Consider the following 27,232-nt stretch of genomic DNA (forward strand, 5'->3'; position numbering starts at 1 on the left):
AGTGCTTGGGATAGATAATAAAAAAAAAAAGGTGATTTACCGCATACGCAGGGCACAAGCCGTTAATAAAAGCCAAAGAGTTGTGGGGTAACTGTAATGTATGGACAGCAACTATCGTGGATCGTTCGTTCCTGTTAAATGTTCTGGATCATCTCTCCCATCTCATCTTGTCGCGTTGTGTCTATTTATTTAGTATTAGCATGTTACAACGAAGCTGGGATACGCCCGAGCATGACAAGGTGTAAAAGATTTTGAAAAATGAAAGCCTAAGCGACACAAGTTAATCGATCAGGACTCATGAATAATTGAACTATTCGGGAATTCAAGGCTTTTCGAGCGCCAAAGTTCACTGTCCATCATGATGAGTAGCTCATCCCATGACTGACGAGTGGCACGATGAAGAAAAGTGATTTAACGCCCCACAGCATGTTTCAGGACAGCAGCGTCGCGCTAATTATGGACCGTGCCAAGCTACGACAGAGTCGATAGCTTTTCGCTCCTCCGTATCGTCATCTCTTCGTCGCTCTCATTCGCGTAGTCTCGCCGAAGATGACGAGACGAGAGGAGTGCGTCACAGCCCTAGGGGATAGAGACGGTGTAGGTAGCTTCAACTTTTCGAACCTTCGGAAACACATAATGTTGTGTGCCATCAATTTTCAGACAAGTTGCCTTCCAGGCATATTCCAATCCACTGTTTTGCCATTGTTTTCCTTGCGATTTCTCGTTGACAACGTAGTTTCCCGGTGACTCTATAGAGAACTCTTTTTTCGTCTATCATTTAGCTCGAACAGACACTTAGTGGCTCTGTAAGAATCAGCGATGTAGACCGAAAAATTAAACTCTCTTTCAAAGGACCCACTGCACAAAGACGGCTACACGAAGTGGTTGGTTCCGCGAAACGTGACCTCCGTGACCATGCTCTCGGCGTGTTACCTCCGCTAACACAAGCACCCGGCGCGCGGTACTCCGATACACCTTTCGTTTCCATTGTTCTTAAGACTGCCGCAGTTTTCTCTCTGTTTCTACAGTTCTTTCGCTGCGTGTCCCCCTTCCTCGCTTCTTCCCTATCTCTCTTTCAACTGTACAGCACATTTTTAACTCTTTTGGTCTCACTTCTCAAGCGCAGTCAGAAAAAACGGCACACGTGTGCTGGCACTGATGTACACTCGAGTGTTGAAGAAGAGAGGGCCGCGTTACACCGGCGGTGACTCAGCCGACAATAGGCGTACGTAGAACTCGTACGTAGGTGAAGCATGAGCCAGCGATAGTGCTTTTCTGATGTGCACTGTACTCGGATCCGCTGACTGTATAGACAGTGGTGTTGTCATTCATGGATGATGATTGTACGCAGGCATAAGGTGGGTTGAAGATGAAAGAGCGCAAAAGCGGCTCGCTTCCCTCTCCCCGGCTCTCGTCAAAGCGCAGGGGGTTTCGGCTGCACTGATATTTCATGCTTATAGCGTCGGAAGCATCCTGCGGGATCATTGGTCGATGAAACATATTAAAAAAAGCGATTGGGAGTTTAATTGACGCCCTTAAACTTGACGATCGTTATGCAAATGAATTTTTATCCTGAAGAGCCCTTGTAGACTTCAATTCGCGCGCGCGCGCGCGCGGGCTCGCGATTGGAATGCAATATTTAAGATTCCCTAAGCGGAAAGGCAATTGAAAGACTTCTCAAGATCTTCGCTGGATATAGCAGTGCTGGGTTGAGAAGAAAACAAGAGTGGTCTTTCCTTGGTAGCCCATTTTGGAAGTGGTTATATCGGACCTTTTACTTTCTTTTTATGCTTTATTCTCCCGGACCATGACCATGAAGCGTCCCATGCTGGCAAGCTTCTTCCTCTATCCGTCGTCCAATACCGCGAAGCTGGACGAGAAAAAGGAACTGTTGCCCGAACAACTCAGCCCCGCTTCGATACTTGCATTCTCGAATAATCCTTATGGAAAGACAGCTACAAACGAGCCTAGTTTTTTTCATTTCTTCCACTCGTCCGCGTATACTCTTACGCCTCTGGAGCTCCGTATCCAACCTCACAGTCCGAGGATAAAACACACAATCCCACTCCTGCGTTTCTTCCTTCTCTCGATGCTATTTGCTCGCTTCCCTAACCCCACCGCATCCGACAACCTCCCCATCTTTTCCTTCTCTTCTGTCTCCTGTTTGTTTCCGAGAGTCGTTCCCCGTTCGAGCTTCGCCAAAGAGAGATAAGAGTGCCATGCACACTCCCCGGGGAATCCTTCCGTCTATCTGCAGCTATACCGTCGGCAGAGGGAAAGCCCTCGCAGGTTGATACAGCAGTTGATACAGGGATGAGGCGGCAGTAAGGGTAGCAAGCGTATACCTTGTATTCATCCTCTTTTTCTCCTCTCTCGTCTTCCGCTCTTTCGAGCAATCAACAAGAAAAAATAAAACTCGTATCTCCAAGACAACGAGCGTTTAGCCAGGCTCGATTTAACAAACAAAGGCGTCATCTAAGATCGCGAGCTTCCCAAACACCCGTACGGGATCCGCGGTACGACCAAAAGGTTCGAATGCAGGAACATGATTACGTCGTACGTCCCAGCATCATTTTACATTCCCGTAAAGATGATAAGGTCAATCGACATTACATTTGACAACCAATGCCCCATCGAGGCAATTGAAACGACAATACCAAAACTCTTTTGAATATGAATGACGCACTACGCGTGTGGAGAACGGTGCGGAACGAAAACGAAACTAAACGCTACAGAACTGCATACAAGGTTCCGCGGGATAACCGATGACGCAAGGACCTCGTTATCTCACTCTTATTGAGGCCGACGAGTATGTGTAAATCGCGTTTACGAAGCAAGCGCTGAAGAGGATTGTTTTAAAGAACGCCGGTCGGGATCGGGAGCACCCAAGGGCGGGAGCACATCGAGTATACCGAGACATGTCCTCTTATGGTAGTGTCTTCGTCGCCGGGCACGGTCGCCTGGTCGATTCCGTTGAATGCGGTACACAGTGAGCGTGGGGAATTACGCAAAAAGAAACAATAAAAAAGAAATACTGAAGAAGACTGCAGAAGTAAGAATAAAAGGAGTCGGGAATAAGCCACGGCGGTTGGGATCCAACCGCCGTATCACTGGCTCGTAACGCGGATGGGGCAACGTGTGCACTGCACAAGTTTGTACGATAGGGTATCGAACTGGATGGAGTAAGTTCAAGTACGAAGACGGGGAAAAAAGGATGGGCTGGACGAGGCAGGTGAGGCGTTCGTACGTGCGATGACCCAGACATTTTATAAAATCCGCAAGTTAGTTTGAGACCCTATGACACGTAACCCACTTGCGCGATGGGCAAGTACTCATGGGAAATGCTGCACCGATAGGAGCGAATGAAAAGCGAATTTGTACGTATGTGACGACGTAAAGATCGATTGAGAAAACAGGCACGAAGAGAAAGAGAGATTCCGAAGCTTCCATCCGCGAAATAATAGACTCGAGAGCTGCCAGGCGCTAAAAGGAAGCGATGTAATGCGGACAGGAAACGCGGAGGCTTTCGGGCCGGATATTGATTGATGGAGTTATAGGTCTGGCAGGTTATCCGCAAGTCGATATGCGCGCCTACTGCGAGAATGTTCTCACATTCTTAACAAGGTCTCCCAGCTGAGCATCGGCCTCCTTCTATCTTCTACGGACTTGTAATGTCTGAGATTTTACCCGTGACCACATCATTTCCCGTCGAAGAAGAGTTTTTTTATTAACGGACGCAACTTCTGTACGAAGCTTGTTGAACAATGCTATCGAATGGTCTCGTACGCGAGCACATTGACGCAAACACGAATGACTGCATTCCATATCTGCTTAATCTTATTACCCAACATCGCGCGCGCGCGCGCGATAGCTCGCCCCGGGCCAACTTAAACCCTTTCTAGGACTCGAGCTACAGTTCCGGTTTCGTGATCAAGACAGCATTGACCGTTAGCGATCAGTTTATCTACGCTTTATCATGGGCTCGTTGGATGTCATATATTTTATAGTTCGTATATAGAGTCGTGCGATGCTGATTTCAATCTAAAACACGTGTTGTCTCTTTGGTGGCTCTGAATGTAAGTCACCGTAACTCGAAGCTATTGTCATGAACGATATTAAATATATGGACACTCTTTGTAATATTCCACAGCGTCAACTCGATTCTTTATCCGAATGAAAATTTTACATTATTAGAATACACAAAGAGGAAAAATCTATTTTCCGTGACTTTCCTCCCTTCCGTCCAAGGCTCCCATCTCACCATTATTTAATCTCAGTCTCCGATCGCTCCGCACGTTCTTCTTATTAACTTAAGAGACGATGTGGCTACACTATCTTGCTCGTTTCGCTCCTACTTAATGGTGTCTCCGTGCTCCGCGACCACACAACGTAACGAGCTACTGTGTTCGAGGACACATTGCGGAAAGAACAACACTGATGTATTCACTGACGTAAATAAATGATGCGCGACCAGAAATCACCTCAATTCTTCTGTAGTCCTACGTTACACGAATGGCAAGACGCTGTTCTTCCTCTTGATTAAATATTCATAAAATTTTCAAAAAATTTAATGTCTCTCTGTGGAGAGATTCGTACGATCCGATACGAAGAGATTCTCAATGCTTTTATTTCCCTTGTGCTTTTTCCTTGCACTTTATTGTGTCCCGTCTTCTTGCGGTTGCTTGAGGACGGATACTCGCATCTCCCTCGTTCCCTCTTGCCGTTCAAGAGTGCCTCTTTTTCCACAGTAAACTGTCCGACAGCTAAGCGACCAATGGCACTGGCTGTAGCCGACGGTATTCGCCTTGCCATGCTGTCCACGCGACCGGCGCTCGTGCAAAGGGCTGACGGGAATAATCGTTCCCAGCCAAGCGCTACTTGTGCTCGGTATCTTTCTTTGTGCTATCCAACATCCCTGTTCGTGCATTGGAGTAAGTTTCTCTTGGGAGAGTCTCACACTGTAGGGGTAATGAAACTAAACGTGTGACTAACGAGATTTCTATGAGGATGGCGATCGATTGAATGTATTTTTATATCGTTGATTGCCAACGAATTAATACTTTTTTCCATCATCTCCCCCACGATGAGATTACACTGATGAGCTTTCAATGATTTTATCGCGTTCGAGATCATTGCGAAGATTGATGTCGCAGTATGAAATAAAAATGTCTTCTGTAAGGCTAAACTATTATTTTGAAGTTTCGTCAAATGAAATACTACACGCTGGACTGTTCAACGACGCCCTATTAATACTATTCATTATGGAATCCAGCTTCCTTTCTCGTACTTTCGCAGAATTGCTCTGAGAAGCTCTCACGTGTGGTGGAAGCGAGCGAGCACCTCGGACTCGACTCCCAGGCTCCAGTAATAGGGTCTCGCCCTACGCTTATTCTACAATTCCCTTAGCACATCCTTGCGAATGGGTATACCAGTACTGCCATTTAGAAAATCATATCCTGACAATTATATGAAAAATACGACTTTGAAGAAACTTTTGTATCTAATAGGCCGGAATTGAAAGAGAATTCTTTGAATCTTCGATGGATGTTAAGGACATTGGTGTGAATGGAAATAACGATAAAATCGGTAACATCATGCGTGGCCACGGAGCAGCGTTCTTGTATATCGAGAATTTTATCGTTGAACCAACACCGTTTAAGCTGTATTTTCCTAAGAGAGAATATTCACTGTAGTAGAATATTCCTCTACGTGTGTATTCTCATCGCGATCGGAGCTCAGGAAATATAATGGTATGAGCTGCTCTCTCGAGTACCTGTACAATTTCCGAGCATAAAATCGTGTACGAGTCTTCGAACACTTGTGCGACTGCACTACATAAACGCGAATACACCAACACTTTATCTAACCGCATTGCATCTTTATACACGAGAGTTTTTATGTGCTCCCTCGTAGTACACGTAGCGCGCGAGGAAAGAGAGGGAAAGCCGGCAAGTTCCGGAGAGTCGAGTGGGCACTAGAGTGTGCGAGTATTTACAGCGGACTCTGAATAGGACGAATATACAGAGCGGGCGAGAACGACAGTTCCATATCATCTTTTTTTCTGTCGACGGAGCCGCGTGATAAGCGCTACTCTTTCCACGTTTCCGGGCTCAGAGCCCCACCCCCGTGTGCATCACCCCCAACGTCGACGATGATACCGAAAGAGGAGAAAAAAAAAGAAAAAAAAAAAAAAAAAAAGATTTCACAGAGCAAAAGGGTGATGGCGCGCATCGCCCTTTAACGCGCGGGAGCAGCCGTTTCCAGAGCCGCGCAGTGTGTTACAGAATTAAGCCTCGAGGAGCCGCCCGGGTGTGTACCCAACAGGAACACATAGCGAAATTGCTCCCGATTAATTAATGTCTTATTCCTGCAAGATATTCATATATGGATATCACAAAAAGGACTCTCGTATAGACATACACGTAGGGACACACATTTATACGAATTTTTCCTGGCAAGAGTACAACGTTTTTCCTTTTTCACGTCTCGCATTATATTCCCGTTGCCTATTGATTTTTAACTGCGTACATTGTTTCACTTCGTTAAAGCTTCTATCAATTAAACTTCTGGATGTTTTTTTTTTATCTCAATTTATGACGAATTTATCCATAGATTAAGTGTCGCTTCACTTAGTTTTTTCAGTCACGTTACTCTTGGCGCGTGTGTCAACGTTTCACTATGGATCGCATTTTAATTAATAAATTTCTTTATTGACGATCCTCACTTTTTAGTGAAACAAGCGAGCAGTGAAAATTGCACAAATGACTCGGGCGGTTTGAGATTTGATCTGCGGACATGGAATAAAACGCTCGCGCGTTCTTTGACCCTTCTCTCTATTTTTTCTACGTCGAAAGATCGAAATTTTTTTTTCTCGTAGCACGCGATAGCATGGGAATCGAAGGGAACACACATTCGTCGGTTAATGTCTATTTTTAGATGATTCGTCGGTTCGCCAAGTCGCGTGCTCTTGACTCGTTTCGCCGGGCAATGAACAATCATTCGATTTATTATCGAGGAAGATACTCGGAGAAAGAGAGACGAAGATGATCGTCCCTGAGGTCAAGATCTGCGACTACAGCTTTGATTGGACGTTTGAACTCGGTGCATTTGTAATATTTAACGTTTAAGTAATACGAAGCTGTGACTGTTACAGACAATAAAACTTGAAGATAAAAATAGCTCCAGGAAGATCCGAGAATGGAGTATAAATGTTGAAGAAATTAGCAAAAACGTTATTTTTCGGATGATTTCATGATTTAAAAATTTCAATTCGGACTATTTAATTTTTCAAAAATGCTTCTTCGATAAGACGAAAGAACTGTCGTTAAGTTTTTTCACTATCGGTGGCCTAAAAAATCTTCGACGATTGCGTACGCGTGTAAACACAGAAAGGGAAGTTAATGAGCCAGAATGAGGTAGAAGGAAAGTTATTTTTAGAATTCTGACGAGACGAAGGGACCTGATACAAGGCCCGGCGGTATATCGAACAGCTTCCGGATTTTCGAGGGCGCTGTTCAACACAAAACTGCCGTCGGGATTACAATATAGCGAGCGTCAAAAGATCCCACAAAATATTATAAAGGGGATTGAGGATTATGCGATTTTATATACTCGCGGTTTTTGAGCACCGGACGATCAGGAATTGTAGAACGTGAATAAAAACTATCTAAACAAGTGTCAACGACACGCTTTCCTCTCATTTTATTAGTTCATCGTTTGAGCGCGTTTCCAAAATTCGTAAACGCCTCTGCATTTTACTTCGTATCCGTACGATTCAAAGTTTTTCGATAAAACGCGTATAATTACATTGAAGAAAAATGACCCGATAACTAATCTCAACCCTCGTCCATCCGCGGCTCGGATTACGCGTGGTTTAAATCCACGAATTATTGTACTGCATTCAACTCTTGAAGGCCCATCGCGCCCAAAAGGGTGTGAGCAAAAAAGAGCGACTTTGAGCTCGGATTGAAGATCATTTGTCAGAAGCTCAAGAAGATTCACAGCCAAAGAAATGAGCGAAGAACTTTTTTCTCCTGATTTCGCGATCGCATCCACACCGCACGCACAGTTGTCAGAGGCCATGTGCATTCGTGACGTGGATACTGCAGACTCACTCGAGTACATTCGTAAGTCTGTGTGTCTTTCAAAGTTTCACTGTATTATAAAACTCGACGCGTGTGTATTGGGTACGTATACGAGGTGCTAGTGGGTTATCCCTGTCTAAATATATATGCCCGAAAACGCGTACGAGAAAGCGAAGAAACATCGTTAAGAGGCTGAACAGACTGCCGGGCGAGTTGACTCGTATAACGAAAACCCGACTCCGACGATCGCATACGAGGCTTTTGTGGTTAGGGCGATAGCGCGCGCAGAAACATCGCAGACTGCCGGACGCAGAAAGAGCGTAAGCGCGCGCGAAGCAATGGAATATGAGAAACAGCTTTCGAGCTTGAGCTTTACACACTTCACGGGCAGCGAAAACAAAATTAAAGAGGCGTATAAAAAGTTTGTAGAATTGGATGCTTCCAGTGAAGGAATACAGAGATAATCGATGGGCGCTCATTCCTCGTGCAATTTTTCACTATTATTGGCCGTTCACATTGCGTGTGTTTTGAAGCTCCGGGGAGCTGCTTATAAGTTTCAGGGAGAAAAGTCAAAGCCGAAAGATCGAAGGTTCGTCCGCAAGGTCGAGTGGACCGAAGCACTGCTTCTCGTTTCGCCCATAATCATCCTGGAGTCTGATATAAAATTAATCGGAGGGAGAAAAATTGTAAAAATATGTAAATGCCGAGAAAAAATCGGGATGGGAAATGCAGGAAGGTGCAACGGTTTCGGGAAACGTAACGGTCGTCGCGAAGACTGCATCACGTTGGCCAGCAGCAACATCGATCGAGTTACATTCCCGAGCAAAAGTACACGCGTGTGCGATCTCCTTGCCGAACGAAACGAAAAATACCTGGAGCGGAGGAGTTCAAGAGTGGGGCAAAAAGGGAAGAGTATATCGTCGAGGACATGAAAAGAAAAATAAAACAAAGAAATAAGAGGGAGAACGATGACTGTCGTAATTACTGCTCACACGCGGGAACCCGGTAGGCCCGCGGGGCTCTCACGTCCCGAAACAGGTCCAACGCTCTCCGAGAAACAGAGAATGCCCTCCCATGCATGCGCGTGTCTTTTTCTCTCGATACCGGGCCCCCGGACGGTTGTACGGTTACGAGATTGTGCACGCTTGCGTCTTACCCTCATTCACTTTTTTCACTACTTTTTTTCAAAATGTTTTGTAACGATTGGACCTGTGCCGGGGGTACTCTCGGTGCAGAGACGTCGATAGGAATGTGAGTCCGAGGCTCTTCTCCATCGAACATGACTCAGTCAGAGAGCACGTTCCTAATGCTGGTCCAAGCTTTGTGATGAAGCCTGCGCGGAACGACGACTCGCGAGTGCTTATTTTTATTATGTTCTCTCAGATTCTCCCTTTTCTAATCGTATTTCCAGTTGTTTCGTGAGTACGGGAGCACGCGTGCTCTCTTCGTTCGGGGAATATATCCATTTAGATTATTTCCTGGCAAAGGCGCCGCTGCATCTCCCTTTTATTCCAGTGTCGAACGAACGATTTTTCCACCAAAGTGGCCTTCCTTATCTCGAGGTAGATTTGATTCATGCTTTTTTACCTCTCGCTCCGTCTCTAGGGTCTTGCGGGGGGAACGAATTCAAACCGAGTCACTTTTACACCTGGAATTAGCCTCCGGCTATCGTCATTTTTTCCGTTCATTTTTCCTTTCATTTTTTCTCATTTCCACGTCTCCCTCCCCCGCGATAATTCGACTATGTAGCAACGATTTTTTCACATTGCTTATGCACTCGAGGTTTCTTCGATTGGTCGCAATGCTGCAGCCGAAAGTTTTCGTCGAACAACTTTCATTCCGTAAATTTTGTTCGTTTTAGAATCACCGAAATTATTCAAATTCGAAATGTTCTCGTGACAATTGATTTTATTCAGGATAAAAACATTTAGTTTTTTTTTTTTTCGGTCGTATAGATGTATTCTCGTGATAACTTGAAGTCACAAAATCGTACAATTATAAACATTCACGCACATTCAGATCCACACAAGATTCGTTATTCCGAGTCCGGGCCAGGGCGCCTTATTTCAACGGACGCGTCACAATTTCCTTTCACAGATTAACGTTTTTGAGTCACGACATCGAGAAACGGAAATTAATTTCGCTAAGACTTATTTTTTCGCAAAAGGCGAAAATATTCTCGTTACAGAGAGTTAATAATAATTGAGCCAATGCGAGGGAGAGGAATTAAGATGTAGAAATAAGCAGGTTCAAGCATAATGGGATTACTAATTCAATCCAATCGGGTTCCCGGCATGCTGTCCCATTACTGATATTACACCGCAAACAGAGGGAGAGCTAATAATCGACGTCCTCGCGTGTTTAGCTCGCTCGCTCGTCGAGCGAAACATAAGATAACAGTTATCATAAGTTATTCTCGCAGAATCGTTGAACGAATTAAGGGCGAGAGCACTGCGGCCTTTCATTCTCGCTCTCCGCGCGTGGTATATACAAGTCGTTAAGTATAAGCTATATTTGAGCGTCGAATACGACACAAATTGGAACAAAGTTGCTATTCTGACGTTCCTGATGACGTTTCAACGAGGCGGTTTAAATGCCGCGTCAACACCAAAGTAAGAAAACTCTTTTCGCTCGTGCTTCAAGAGAGTGCCATTGGCACGAATAAAGAAGAGAGAAAGAGAGGGAGAGAAAGGGATAAATGGCTAGTTTCTCTAACTCAATAAAGCACACACACACACTTAGCTCCTGAAAAATTCCTTTCACCGGAGCTTCGTAGCCGGAAAATCCAATTGCTGTAATTTCTCATTCGATATTAAGCACATACTCTTGTCGAGGGAAACGAATTTCTCACGAAAACATATTTCTGCGAGGACGCGTAGTCGTACTTTTCAACTGTATTTTGATTCTCCAATGGAACCCGACTGGAAAGTATAACGATTGAGCCTTGACGCGCAGCGAGGTATATTCTTCTAGGAAAAGTAGCTGTGCAATGCTATTATTACGAGAGCAGTTATACAAGAGAGATTATATAGAATGAAGACAGAAGGGAAAAAGGTGCGAGAGGAGATAAGCGGAAGGTAGAGCATGCAGGATTGCGATGAAGGAGAAAGAATGAAAAATAGAGAGAAGAAAAACGCGTCGTATACGGCTGTGTGCCGGGGAAACTCTCGCGTGCGAATAGTGCCAAGGACCGTCGGTGATATTCGCGTTGCGCAATAATTGTGCTGTCGAGCGCGTGCTGATCTCTGGGCCAAACAGAGGCAGCCGGCCGTTTCGTCGTACACGTTCCACGCGTGGCTCGCAGTTTTTCCACCTCCTCTCTCTCTCTCTCTCTCAATCTCTCTCCGGCTTTCGCTACGTTAACCCCGGCAATAGAGGAATGAATAGCAAAATATATAGTAAATACAGCCAAGAGCACGAGACGAGAATTTTATTGCTCGCTTGCATATTTTACAATGAAACGCTTTTATTACGGTCAAAGTTGGCGCATTGTCTGTTTCATTCGTGGGAGAAGGGAATGTGACCGAGCGGCCGTAAAGTCTCGACTTTATAGCAATTTTCCAGATGTTTTCTACGTCTTTGTTACTAATTATAGAGTCGACGATGAAGAGCGAAGGAATCTGCTCTGCACTCGAAGTACAAAAGCAGCTGAATTAGCACAGAAACAATGAAAAATTGTGGGCACGAATCAATTTCATTTCCAGAGGGGCGGACCAATTCGCAAGGAATTCAAAAATATTTGACTCCAAACCGGTAGACACCGCACTCGCTTTGAGGCCACACGCACTCGCCACTCTGGTGCAAGCGTCCACTTGGACTTTTCAAAACTTTTTATTTTATCCACGAATCCATGGAGTTAATCTTACAACGAGACTTTTTAGGGATAACGATTCCTTATTAATCGATTGCAATGAAATTAAGAAAATTGAAAAATAAAGTTTTATTAGAGAAAAATGGCCAAATTGAAAGAGGGAATTTTGAAGTTCTAGAGACTCGAAATTTTCCTCGATCCATCTCCAACAAAATTAGTCTGTAAAGGAAACAAAAAAAGGAAAGAACCGAGTACTCGATGCGGGTAAACGACGACGTGTAGAGCTCGAAAAGTCTTGGAGTGAGAATCACGTGTGCGATGCGTACACGTGCGTTTCATTCTCTCGTTCGGGGTAAATAAAAATAATAATTAACGTCGCGACACGCCAACGCAAATGCCACCAACACACGAGTGCAATTTCGTGTGGAAAAATGTACCGAAAGGGCTGCATCACGTACGGCAATGGTGAGGCATCATCGAGCGAATCACTGGATGACTAATTACGCCTGGGCCACGAGTCCGACTCTCCCCTTGACTCGCGTTTAGCAACGCCGCTTTGTGCGTGTTCACATTGGCGATAAGTGCGAGTGCTTTGCCCTCTGCTCGTCCTGCCGCGGCGAAGCACCGAAAATTCGCCGCGATTCTTCGAGCGGTAAGATAGAAAAAACCGAAGAAACTATCGAGTGATTAAGAGCTCGTGATGGATGATAATTTGGGATTTTTCATAGGCTTTTCTACTCGCTTTTCCTTAAAGCAAGTTTTGCATCGCTCGCGTAATGCGGGAGTTCAAACATCCTTCGTTAAAAAGGAAAAAGGAAAGAACTGGCAAGGAGCCAGCAGCACCTCTCCTGACGCATTGGTCCTCCATATAGTGACTGACAAATTGCTCAATTTCCGTCTTTTTAAGATGTGGGAACGAAGGCGAGGACAGAGGCCCGGAGTCATTAGAAAATAGAGCGACCTTATTCCATCCGGGCTTTTCCTTTTGTTAGCGAAACGAAAAATATGCGGCTGATCGGGGTTTTCGATTCTCGAGGCACGCAACGAATCGTCGATTCTGTCGGACGTGACTGTTTTTCAAACACCAAGAGCAGGAGAGCGAGGGAGAGAGAAGGCGATCCCGGCGGCGGGAAACCTCCGTGGACTTTACCAACGTTTCTCGCGTTCCTGAGATCTCCCGTGCTTTCTCACAGACCTCCGTACACACACGATTGTATCTGTATGCGAGAAAAACGAGGATGGAAATGCGAGCGCGCTGCTACTGTACGCGCTCTGCTCGCAAACGGACTCCTGCTGCTGCCGCTGCTGCTGTCTCAACGGTGCGGCGTAGACAGCGACGGAATTCGTTTGCGATGGACGGGATGTCGTCTCGCGTTAAGTGCAACGAATTATACCGCAGACGACGTTTCGCGTGTACGTATAGACACGAAACCGTGTGGCGAAGCTTCTCCACGTCGAATTATGGTTTCTCCGAGAGGACAGACGGCACACGACGTTTATACATTGGCTAACGAAAATTATTACATGACACACGCATACGAACCAGCCGAGTACATGTTACATACGAGAATGTGTGTTTTTTCAACTCGACAACGTTTAGCGCAGCGAGTTCGAATAGACGAGCATAATTATGAATTATGATTACGAGGTCCCGGTACGCGAAGCATACTCCAAATTTCTAACTGACGTTATTGTCGTTGAAGCAATCTCCGTTAAGGTTCTATTAATTCCTCGGGTTGCAAGTGAAAAAAGAGTAAACCGCGGCGAGAAAAGTGGGATAATTGAGGTGAATTCTGTCGAAGCGTGTGTGCTAAGTCGGGTAAAAAATGTAGAGCTATAAATTCGAGCTGCTAGCTGAAGGCGGGGCAAAAGAAGCAGGAAGAGCCTCGAAGGGAATAATGATTTGCAAGAACGTTTATTATCGCAGCGTTTTATAGACAAACGATAAGTAAGAAAAGCGACGAATGGCTCGTGAAATTGCGTACAAATTGGTGTCCGCTCAAACGTCTTGTTCATCGTTTTATTTTAACGCGTGTACAACTAAACTTTTGTCGGCAGATTAAAATGTTCCGAGATGAAAAAGATCGCAGAGGCGGACGAGTTTGCTTTTCTTTTTCTTCATCGCAGTAAAAAATCGCGAGGTGTGAGGCCTCCACGATTTTGATAAACTCGCTGCGAACGCGCAACGACCACAGGCATTTCTTTGGCCGGACCGACGGAAATCCTGCGGTCGTAAGCCAGATAAAACTCCGCAGGATACAAAAGTGGAGAGCCAGAGAGAGAGAGAAAGAGCGGATAAAAAAACGTCTTAACTTTGGTCGGCGTACAATCGGTTGCTAGAAGTAAGAAATTGTTATTATCGGAGGCAGCGGCAAGTTGAAAGGCGCGGGGTTCGATGGAGCCACCGATATATATCGAAGTCTGTGTGGGTGCGTCGGTTATAAATTCATAGATAGGGATAAGAAGTGCCGCAACGAGAGGCCCGAGGTGTCGGAAACACGGGAATTCCACTAATCCCTGCGTATAGAGTTACCTGCACACCGGCCCGTATAATGACGCGAGCGTCAAAAGCTGCGCGTACGAATATGAGGCGACCCCACGAGAGTGAAAAGAGATTAAGGCGCGCGCGCGCGCGAGTGAGGGGCAAATAGTGGCGAGAGACGCGAGTCGATCTCTATATAGTTGACTTTGACCTCGTAATAGAAACCAAACGCAATTGACAGCGGATAGAGTCGCCTGCAGAGATCTTTTTGCTGCTTATGGTCTTGAACGATCGTTTTTTTGTCCCGACTAACGCCGCTGTATTCGTTACAATGGGCAACATTGAAAGAAGAAAATAAATGATTAATGGTGCTCCACAAATCATGCCTACTAACTTCCGGAAACTTGTTTCATTAAACACAATCTTGATATGACCTTTTTCAGGAAATTAAAACTCCTAAATCTCCTCAATATTTTTTTCTAGATGTTTTAATAAAAAAACTACGTTAAGGTAGATCATGCCCGTAGGATCGTATTTCATGGGTGTCTAAATTGGATCGATTTTTACTTCCTAATTAAATATATAATCACTTTAAATTAAGGTCAGAAGTATTAATTCAAAGTAGTTAATACATTTGTTCAATTTGTATTTTGGCGAAAATAATTACAAGTCATTGATTGAACGGGGATCCATCAATTATTGAGCCCGAAATTTCTTTTGTCCCTGGCGAAAATGCTATCGTTTTTTGTGTAAAAAATCGCATTTGAGAGCGCAAAGGGAAATGGATCAAGAAAAAAGTGTTAATAAAAAGAGAGAAGGTCAATGACAGGAATGGACCAAGCCAAGAAGAAACAAAATGCCGAAATAAGCAAATGTGAGGTTATACGAGTGCTTATTACCAATTTCGTTCAATCTTTAACGTAATATATCTTCATCACTGGTAAGACAATCGTCTCGAATTTTTTTCCAGACCTTCATTATACTATACTTCCTTGTTATTGTGTACGTTTTTCATAAACTTCGTACAAAGCGTTCATTCGTTATGTGGAAAGATAAACGACTTTTTCGCACAATTCCTACAACCCTGTGTATTTTTCTTCATATTTAAGTACGTTTATCTCGATAACCAATAAGACGAACCCTTTAAAAAGGGCGGATCACGAAATAAAAATAATCAAAATTTGATAAAATTTGGCGATAACATTCTTTGGCATCAAGTACACAAATACAATTTTTTTCAAATTTTTTTACCACGTGCTTATCGAATTATTGAGCGTCAAATCCAAGGTCTTATATGCACGAGATGTATAATTGTATATTTGTAAACTCTATGCTTATACACGTGAACTTTAGTGTTCAATTACTCGAGAGTTATGTGGTAGAAAAATCTAAAAAAATGTATATTGTCTTATATATTTTTAAGGAATCCACATTTACCAAATTTTATGAAATTCTTCATATTTTTAACATGGTTGGGAATATTGTATCGTCGCGACCGATCCTCCTTAAAATTTGATATGCGCGTCAGTCGACTGGTCATTTAAACTCTGCGTGTAAATTTAAAGACTTTGTTAAGAAAATCGTTTCGTGCATGAAGCACCTTAAACGAGCAACACCTTCACAAGCATCCTGCTCTGAAAGATTCGTCGAAAAATAAAGCGAAAAAATGCCATGCGTGGAGTGACGAATCGTTGATTGTTCCTTGCCAACTCAACTGACAGGCTGACGAATATCTTAGAGACCGAAAAACACGGCTATAGAAATATTTACTAAGGTGTAGTGCGTCTCGACCGTAACTGAAAGTGCATAAGAATCGGTTGGCGGAGATAAGGACACACATTCGTTCGGCAAGGTGCGAACGTTTTGAGAACAAACGTTAAAAAAACTCGAGATAATAGAAACTTGACGAATGATAAAATGATCTTTTATTGAAAAGCTGTTTTTCGAATTTCCGGTTATTTGTTATTTCAATGGTTCAAACGTGTCATTTTTTTCTGGGAAAGTTTTATTCCAATAATTTCAATGGCATCGAAGTACTAGGAAGGATAACTGAGAATTTCGAAGAAGCATCGATATGCAGAGAATTGAAATTTGGACGAGCACGAAAAGAGAGTGGCGAGAGTGGCTATTTTTAATACGACGAAAGGCGTCTGCGAATTAGCGAGCCCGAAGATGCTTTGTTTCGTCGGCTTTTCGATCATCACTTACGAATAAACGTGTGTTCGTGAGAAGATAAAAGAAAATAAAAATAAAACATATGGGATGCAAAAATCAAATAAAAAAAACTGAAAAAAAAACGATGGTTCTCCAGTGCTGTGGCGCCGGTCGTTTGTTTACCGGAAATGATGGGATCCTCAAATTCGCGATCTCAAGAGTCGCCAAAGAAGGGATACAAGAATGTAAATAGTGAATTTAAATTTCAGATTCGATCGTGACGATCTCAATTATGCTTTTTTTTCTACGCAACGCAACACAGCCATGGGAATTCTTACCTCGTTATCGTTTGAATGATCGAGAATATACGAGATGTGCAGGGGAAGATGCTGCAACGATCGAGGCAACGCTTCATCTGCATGATTAAAGGGAACGATGCTCTTCGTTCCGCTGGAATAGATTTTCCGTTGACCTAATTCTGTCTCTTAGTTCAATCGTCTTCTTTGATTTAATTGTAGCCAAAATTCGTGAACGGTCCATGGACACGATCGAATCGGTTTTTTTTTTTTTTATTCGAGGCCACGCGAGCTTACGTCGATTGTCTTTTAATCACTGTACGTTCCTCGAAGACGGCAAAACTTTGAATTTCGTTTGAATTCGCAAAAATGTAAAATTCTCTGTCCACCGGTGGCTCGCTGTCCCACAAAATCTTTTATTGCATCGTCGGAGTTTTACGAAATTTAAGGTAAATCAGAAGTAGATAAAAGGTGGAAAATACTTTGGGGAAATTTCATAACAAGCAGTTAATTTCGTTTCCTGTTCGCCTTTGCCCTCTTTTTATCTTAACTTCCTTTCAGCCCCTCTTTCTACACTTTCTTTCTTTCTTTCTCGCTCTCTCCGTTGCGCTTGCAACCTTTCCTCGTCTGCTCCAATTCGGGGCACGTCTGTTTATTTAAAAGTTTCATTCGCGGCTCTCGCACAGCGCTGGCTCAAATATACCGACGCCACTCGGCTTTCCTAACAGTTTCATCTAAACGAGAGAATTTTTACGTGAGCTCTTAAACATAGAAAAAGAATGAAAGAAATAAAGAATATATAAATCTCGGGAGCAAAGTAGAGGAAAGATAAAGCAGCGCGGAACGACGTGACGTCGTTGCAAATTCGTCGGAAGGCCTCCTCCTCGTTTTCTTTGCTCTCTTTTTTCTGCATCTCGTCACCACCGGGAGGAGTCAGCGGGTCGCGACCGAGAGGAGCGCATCGTTCCCCGGATCGGAGGCTAAGCAGCCGCTATCCTCGCGTGTATAAAAGTCGGACGTAGTCACGAGAGTGCAGATGGCGGAGGCGTTACGGCGAACGAACTTCGCGAACCGCGAATTCTCGCGTGTATTTACGCGAGCATGTGGAACGAGAAATTGCTCGTGCGTTTCCGATATCACAAAAAAACTAAAATCAATCAATTGATAAAAGATGCAAAAAAAATTGGGTTTAATGTAAAAACTTGAATGAAAATTGGTTTCGCTCGCGAGAATCGAAAATCATTGAACGCAGCAGCATCATAAAAATTGTCCGATCGCAAGACGAATTGAGACAGAAAACACAAAAATCGATCCCAGCAACATTCCGAGCCCGTTTTCCCTGCGTCCCGGAATTCGTGTTCCACGTTTTCTCCAATTTTCCTAATTGCGAAGCCTCGGCATTGAAAATTTCCAGGTTTCGGTTGAGTTAAGCCTCCGAGACGAAGGCTGCTGCGCGGTAGCTCTGACGACGTGACGATCGAGCAAAGAAGTGAGTGTGGGAACGAGGAAACAGGTAGGCAAGAGAGCAATGAGTAAATAGAGGAGGACCCCACACGAGGGGAAAGAAATAAATATGAGGGAGCAGGCCAGAGAGTTGGCCCTGAGGAGAGGTCGAAAAGCACGACAGCGAGAAACAGTATCCTCTCGAGACAATATTCCTTCTTTTTATTGCCTCTTCTGTGTGCGCGCGTTTATATGAACGTATACGAAGTACGGCGGACTCAACTGGGACGACGATTAATAGGCTCGTGTATCGTTTACAGCGTTGAGTATCTTTCACTGCGTTCTTTCCTCGTGCAGTATAAATATATATGAAGTAAATGTGTAAGCAAAAACAGCTGACCCTTGGCAAGCGCCCGACGACCCGCTGAAGCGACGAATTTTTCACGGCTCCAATATTCTTTTTATGCCATTTCCAAGCCTCTTTGATTCTGACGCGTGCCCATAACTTGCTGGTCTAGCGTTTTAAAAGCCAAATAACGCGATTGCATTTTTTTTCTTCGATTAGCTTCGATTCGATAAATTCGCTTGATTCGATGCCTTCGAGATTATATTATAAGCTCTCGCTAGCCGCGCCGGTCAGTGCTGCTTATAATACGGATCCCGGCTCGCGAGTAAATTGAATTAATCTTCCGAGGGACTCCGATTACCGGGCGCGCGTGCGCTCAAGCACCTGTTAACGCGTTCGTACTACACGCGATTTAGTGTTGGAAAATCCGAGCCGCCCGAGCCGGCCTCTGTGTGTATATACTCGTAAGTGTCATGCTTCGAGTTATGACGGAGTTTGCGGACATAAAACAGCCGAAGACACGATAATTAACTTCCGACGACGCACCGTCACTCGCGCAGCAATGACTTTGGAGGCTGATGAACAACGACGGACTACGAGGAAACGTTTAATGACGGAGATCACCGTTGTTTACTCGTTCAGGAAACGTGCTTCGGATTATCTCATATTTTCAATTCAAATTGGACGAATAAGAACGGGTCACCGAACTTGCACGAAGGATCGTCAAATTGGACAAATTAATGAAGAATTTTCACCTTTTTTTCAGGATTTTGTTGCCTCGTTAAAAAAATCATTCACACACACACGCACACACACTCGTCGACACAGATTTGTTCTTCTTCCACTTCGTTCGCTATTAATTAAGATTTTTGTCAATAAGTAATTTGAGATAAAAGTATCGATTTAATTGGCGACGAGGTGTCGCGCGCTCAGCATCCGCGCAACCGGACCACTCACGAGAAACTAACCGCGGCATGAGAATGGTAGAACGAAAGCTGGAACACGCGCGCGAGAGGTGCATAGGTATAGGAGCGCGCGGAGAGGTAACTGAGAACTCGGCAATTGGCCGGACGAGGAAGAAGGAGAAGCACGCCGTGAGTTCCAGCTCATACGACTCTCGTACGTACGAGTACGCAGGGACACGCGTGTCATTTTTTTCCTCCTTTCTCGTTCAGTGGAAGGGGCCGAGCGCGAGAAAGAGATCCGCAACGAAGAAGGGAACGAATGGGAAGGATATATTGAAAGCGTGGCAGATATCACGGCGCATGCAGAAGTGCGCGACACTATTTTTTTCTTGGTTCGACCGCAGCGAAACCGAGTCGAGTTTTAAACAAATTATGACATTTACGAGTAACGATTTCATCATTTCCCTCATCCCCGAGGGAAGTTTCTTTTCCTGAGACAAAAATGTGGTTGCGCGCCGCCTGCAATCTATGAAATGACGAAATGCCTTCACCGTGCAAAAAACCAAAATTTTTCGATCGAGAAACTCGAAAATTATGGATACATTCTCGACGATTTGTGTTACAGTACAATTATCGTCCAACCGAGAGAGGACGATAAAGAGAGGTGCAAAAAATGATGCAACTGTAAGGGCACATTTGTATGCACTATAAAATGCTACTTGTGTACAAGCTCCACGTGATTTCTCCCGCTGAGTCGGCGCCAAATTAGCGAGCTGCTCCCGGCCGACTCTTAGGTGGGCTCGATCACTCTTGCAAGTAAAAATCCCTTACAAATATGGTCACGTCGAAAGTATCATGCCTCATTCGAGCTGCATAACAATTTTTTTTCTTTTTTTTTTTTTCAAGTAGCCTCTTTTGGTGGTGTCAGGTTCAATAATAAAAAAAAAATAAAAATAAAAATAAAAAGAAACACTGAAAACATCACTTTTTCGCTGCACGTTTTAATAAAGTGCTGAAAATAAATCGTTGGAGTATTTTCAAACGATTTTATACCGTAAAGCATACCAAACGATTTCAATCTTTGTACACGTTCAATTGGACGAATCTCTTGTTCGAGAAGAAAACGACCACAGCTAAAGAGAGAAGTCCGCGTTTTGTTTGCATGCCCGATTTTGCGTGGCTCGAGGTGTCGTCCTCTCGAACGCAATGGTGTGAAAGGTGAAGGAATTTGGAATTTCCGGCGAGTTCCTTTCGCACGATGGTCCTCGAGCTTTTGTGAAATTTCGTAAATTCGGAGCTCGCTACACGCAGGAGGGAATTGCGTTCCGCTTTACTCGGGCTTTTGTAGTTCGGATTGCATCCGTGTTATTATATTATACGGAGGAATGCTCGACGGGGCGCGCGATCGGCTATTGCTCCAATCGGTTTTATATTTTCACCGAGTTTTATTGTGCGGGGACAGTCTGTGAGATTTTCGAGAAAAATTACAACGGAGAATCGAGCGAACATGAATGATGAGGAAATTTCACTATTTATTTGGAACTAATTCCTGGTTTTGTGCTCCCCCAAACAACGAATATTCGGCTCTTCGTCAAATTTTTCCAGTCTCGCAAAAGAATTTTGTTTTTTCAATAAAAATATCGCAAGTCACGATCGATATACGTAAGATGAAGAATGGATCGGTACGGCGGAAGACACACGAGCCTCGATGGCGAGCAGTGCACAAGTAACCTTGCGTTTCTCCAAAGAGAAAAAAAAATAAGGAGCGAGAGCAAGATGGGGGCTTAACTACAGTAATTAACTAGTAGATTAAGCCGACTAATAAATACAGAGTTCGATCGATCAATCGTCGTCGACTAGCAAGGGAAGGGGAGCGATAAGAGGCTGAACATGACGAAGAATCAATGCAGCGAGAAAAGAAGAAGGAGAGAAAAAAATAGAAGCGAACGAGTAGGAAGAGAAAATGACGAGTTTGGCGCATGGTCCGCAAGATCTAGGCCTGAGGTCAGGAGAAAGATCGTGGAAAAGTACGCCCCTGAGCAAATTCCTATTCCGTGGATGATTCTTTTTTCCCCTCCTTTAATTTTCATTATGAGACTCCCTCCGCGCAAATTGCCACGTGCACTCGTCATAACGGATCTGACCAACCAATTGTACACACACACGCACGCACGCGCGCGCGCACACACACACACACACACACACACACACACACACACACACACACACACACACACACACACACACACACGATCTGCGTTCAATACGAACTGATTGATCGATCTCGCTAATTCTATGCATCGCAATAACGATTACTCTTCCTATCGATTGAGATATGTACACAAGTTGTACGCTGCGATAACTCGGTCCATATTCTACCCGTCACGTGAGTTGGAGGATTTTAACGATCCGTATTTTTAATCAAATATTTTTACAATTTTACGTGGAATAAAATGTTCCCGAATCCGGAAGACTCGGGGAGCTTATTTATAACGCCGTTAAAATGAAAATGTACATTCGTTATTTGGTGCAATAATTATCACAGAAGTGATGCTGCTGGAATGAGTAAAAGTTGAAATTCTTCTTTATTGCTATCGCGTCGAGGAGCGAGGCGAGCAAATCCATAGTGGAAGCCGCCCTCTTCATTTTACAATTTCCCAATAAAGCCTACGAGATATTTGACCATTTTATTGCACATCTTGTGACGAAGATCGAAGAGATAAAATGGGGATAATAAAAGGTGGAAAATATCCCTACGAAGGATTTAGGATGCGAGTGTAAGACGAAGGGGATCATCTCGCATGTGTGTTAGCTCGTGCGGTGGAGGGTCACGCCCTCGTATCTCCTTTCATCCCTCGGAGTGGCCTACCTCACCCTGGACGGTAAATATTCTGCCTGCTCACTCGCTTCCCGGACTAGGATCGCGAGAAAACGAAGAAAGAGAGAGAGAGAGAGAGGAGAAGAGGAAAAACGAAGACGGGACCACCTGTGGTAGCTCGGTAGTGGCTCGCCGAGGAATAAAAGAAGCTTGAGGTCGAGCCTAACTCTCCCGGAGCTCTTGACCTCGGAATAGGACTTTGCATCCTGGATAATAAGGAGGCGATGCAACGCGAACGAATAACACGCGAGGCGCAGCTCGACCACGTTTTCTCCTTTTCGATAACGAAACGCGTGCGTATCCATAAAACGCGCAGACACCACTTTTTCCAAACTCCGATTTCGTGGCTTTATTCTCATTTCATATACGCAGCGCCGAGTGTCCGAATATCAAACTAAAATCCGTTTCTACCGGATTTCGTCGCGAATGTAACGATTACGAGGATATAAAAAATATAAAAAATTATTCGATTAGCCAATTCCGGCTGTGGCTCGTTTTCGGAGACCAGATTTTTCTTACCAACGCAATGAAAGATTATTTTATCACAAATTGCTGCACGCACGCGTTTGTCACAACCGAAGATACCAGAGCCGGATTCACACCAATTCACTGCTCATTACATTTGTCGCGATTTCAATAAAAATTCATGAAAAAGGGCAGAATAACAACAACCGTCCTCTTTATGGCTCTATTCAAAAAGAACTCTGCTCTTAAAATCTTTACTCCGAAATTCATAACACCTCTACGTCTACTCATGTATAATCCATGATCTTTAATATCTCTACTCATTATGAGATACGTTCTGAAATCATCATGAGTAGAGATATCGGGGATTAAGGAGTTTCGGTACAGGCGATACAATTTTATAAAATTTAGTGAACATATTCTTTAGTGCGCCAAATTTGACAATACAAATTTTTTAAGATTTTTCTTCCACACAGTTATCGAGTAATTGATCACTAAAGTTCACGTGTATAAGCATACCGTTTCCATATAATATATAGGTATACATCCCGGGCATAAGAAATCTGCTTTAATGCGTAATTACTCGATAACTAAGTAGATGAAAATTTTGAAAAAAATTGTCTTTTCGCACTTGATGTTGAAGAACATTATCACCAAATTTGATCAATTTCTTAATACTTAGACTTCCGTACCGAAACTCCTTAAATATCACACCGGATGAGTAGATATGTTAAAGAGAGCATGTATATTTAGAGGAGAATTGTTATCGAATACATTACTGAGAGTAGAATTGTTGACTCGCTGCAACACAACTCGACTCTTACAAATCTACTCGATAACATATTTCCACCCCAAAGATTTTTATTTTATGTATGAATCACGTCTCTACTGTTTAACATTTCTAGGTGGATAACACACAAGATTAATGACAAAAGAGGAGACATAATATATTGATTTTCAAATATGAGAGTAGAGCTTTTAGGAGCAGCGTTGTTTTTGAGTAGGAGCTGTAAAGAGGACGGTTGTTATTCTGCCGTGTTTACTATAATATAAATATACATTTTACTGGGGGAGGCGCCGTCATCGATTTTGAGTTGGTCACGCGAGCTCGATCGCGAGCGATACTTGCGAAGGGACGTTCAAATATATTGTCGTAAGAGTGGCACTCAGAAATTTCACGTTTTTAGTGGTTCCTTAAATTGCGCACGATCCTCGGTCACGCCGCCGGAAATATGTCTGATTTATTTGTTTCGAGGTAGCACGAGGGGTCTGTTTGTTTATAAATAAATCGTTGCGGTTTGGTCGGAGGAATACAGAGGTGGCCCAGAGATCGTGAGGTTGAAGATGTGAAGCGGGTATGATGTGCGGACAGTGAAATGGGGAAAATGAGTCATCGGAGGATAAGAGTGGACACTCGCACGAGGAATAGAAATAGCTCGTCGTATCTCTCGGACTGCGGTGGAGACTTTCGCGAGTTGAAGCAACATTCCGAGTGGTGCATAAATTCGAGTATGGAAGGAAAAGAGCCTGGAAAGTTTTTCCAGTCGATTAGAGTCTCGAGGAGGGTCAAAGGAAGCGTCAAAAAGCTTGTAAATTAATCGTCACTCGTGATGCAGAAGTCACGAAGTTTTAAACAAGCAGGTCGAAGAGGTTCGTAAGCCCTTGGCTCCGACGAAAGTTCAGCGTGACAAGTTTGCCTCGAGATAAAGTTCGCGTCTCGTTTTATTTGGACACCGGTGTGCATGGTGCACGGATCGCCAGTAAACTTTGGCGATCGCGTCGTTGAGTCATCGTAAGGAGAGTATATTGAGGATTAGCCGGGAGAAACGAGACTTGGCTAATGGGAGGAGACGCGACAACTCGAGGATTTAGTTGGCCTGGAAACGTTCCCTAATTCAAAATGAGGCAGTTGCGCGGAGCGAGACTAACTCGAGCGAGTCTGCATCTCGTCTAAAGTATTTTCTTCCACGCGTATATACGCGACTCGCGTGGGCTTAGTTATGGGCCTTAAAATCAGCTCGAAGATCTATCGTGTCGTGTAAATTTCATAAAACAGTGTTAAACGCGACAATCGAATGTGCATAACAATGGGAATCGGTGAATTAGTAATGCAACGTTTTAAATACACAAGCTGGATAGTGAATGGGGGAAAAAATGATCATTCCACTGTTATATAATGACAATGGACTGGCTGCACAGTGGGAGAATAATGGAAAACATAAAAATGCGTGGAACACTGAGAGTTCCTGGAGTTTCTGACGTCCCACAGACACACGCGCACACATGCAAAGCTTATGCAAATTCGTCACCGCACGAGTCTAAAAGGCGTGTGTACTTTTTTCACTCTCCATATTCCAAGCTACAAAGACTAAACACACGATTGAACGGATGTGACGTGGCTCGTTTCCCGGAGATGCATTTCGAATCTATAAAGCGCGTCTGCTAACGTTTCTATACATCCGTTTTAATCTCACTGTCTCGCTGTATTTCATCTGGTTCCACCTCTCAAAGATCATTATCCGATCGCAGGCTTTTCGAGGGATAGAAGTCTTCGCGTCGCTGCTTTCCGCGCCGCCGTTTCCAACTGTTGTGCACGCGCCGGTTTTCGCGCGTAATCCTTCAACTCAACTGGAATATTCTCTCCTCGGAAGGACCGTTCGCGAAGGATTATACGAATGCGATTTATAGCGGGAATTCGCAGGAAAAATTGGCCACACCTTTGCTTTAAATCAGGAGAAAATCAGGAGAAAAGAAGAGGAATAAACAAGAGCACGACATCACGAGGTTAAGCAGACCTTGCATACACTTGCAGCAGGCGAAAAAACGTCATTTTCTTGATTTTTTTTTTTGGACAAAAAAATTAATGTTTATTGAAAATCTGTGAACGACATTCATCAGTACGTATGCCAATGCACTTGAACAATTTTTTTCATTGAAAAATTCCACAAAGTGGCGCAACTCCAGCTGTATTTGCAACTTTTTTTGAGCATCAGTTCCGGCGGACGTGATAATAACTAAAAAACTATTAATCCGATCCATACAAAATTTATACCGCAGTTATTTATTATAATAATAGTTTGGGCCTGGACGAAGGATTTGTAAAAAGAATGATTAAAAAAAATGGCGACAGTTTTAACGAAAAATTCATTTTTTGAGGTGCCACATTTTCGGTTTTTTGTTACAATTTTTTTCCAACAAAATGCGAAATATTTTGTCCAGGCCCTAGCTATTTTTACAATAAATAAGCATATAATGAATAATAAATAATAATAATAAGATATCAAACGACCGCGTGCACCGGACAGTCAGTTGAGATACCCACAGCTACGAATCTGATGCTCCGTTCTTCATGAAATTTGGTGAGAATATTCTTCAGACATTGTACTTGAATATCTAATAAAAAAATTTCGATTTTTCCGCCCATCACAAGTGCATATAAGGCCTTAAGAATGTTTGAGTGACCAAAACTGTTTAAGCTCAAACTACAGATTAATTCTCTCCGAAAACATTGCAGTTGAATGAAGGAAACTCTTCCAATAACATAAATTTCTATCGAATCAATAATTTTCTCAGTTCACGTTACCCAGAAAGTTCAAAAGACGATCACGAATCGGAACGAATGACGAATCTCGTGAAAAGCAGACATGCTCATCGTCGACAAAAGAATCCAACTTCATCGATATTTTTCATATCGTCAAGTTATTTTTGGTTAAAGTGAGGCTTCCCCCAATTTTAATTCGTCGCCTGTAAAGAAGACTCGCGTGATCTATGGTACGCTGAGTATAACGATGCAGCTGTGCTATATACCAGCAGCAAAGTTTAGCGTCATTGGTTGCGTGCACTCGGGACTCTCGAAACGCGGATGTTCGAAATCCATTGGAAAATGTGTGTTATAATAGTTCCGGCAGTCTATATATCACTGTGGTGGGAGGCGTTAAAGTCTCGCTCGTCTATTTTTAAAACTGTCCCCGTAGAACATTTGATTTCCGGTTTCGCTTACCGCGTCGGGCTCGAAAATCTTCACAGAACTTTGCTCATCAAATTTACCGAGGGTGTATGCCGCATTAATCGTGGGATAAAAGCTTACCATTTGTTGAGCACTTTTGGGCTTTCGGTTGACGTCGATCACCTTCTGATTGGCTGTAAAAACGAGAAAATAATCGTTCATTCAAGCTCACTTTATTGGTCGAATTGAAAAAAAAAAATTTTTAATAATCGCACCGTCGATCGAAAGAAAAGCTGCTCTGCAAAGGCTGCACAAAAGTGGCCTCGAGATAATCAAAACCGCATTTAATTGCGGTTTTTATTACCAACCATTCGATTCACCAAACACAAGTCCGTACAATCCAACGTCTGCTGTCCAAATAC

At 43.6% G+C, this 27,232-nt stretch overlaps 1 protein-coding gene across 2 annotated transcripts in view; it reads right to left on the reverse strand.

Moving 5' to 3' along the window:
- sick (sickie) overlaps positions 1-27,232 on the reverse strand; it is a 268,982-nt gene that overhangs the window by 156,259 nt on the left and 85,491 nt on the right. For both annotated transcript variants that reach the window (XM_043420505.1, XM_043420504.1), the window contains exon 4: positions 26,952-27,004. In XM_043420505.1, coding sequence (XP_043276440.1) covers positions 26,952-27,004 — 53 coding nt within the window. The remainder of the gene's footprint in view (positions 1-26,951; positions 27,005-27,232) is intronic.

The sequence above is a fragment of the Venturia canescens genome, chromosome 5, assembly GCF_019457755.1.
Source record: "Venturia canescens isolate UGA chromosome 5, ASM1945775v1, whole genome shotgun sequence".
In the NCBI taxonomy this organism is placed as follows: Eukaryota; Metazoa; Arthropoda; class Insecta; order Hymenoptera; family Ichneumonidae; genus Venturia; species Venturia canescens.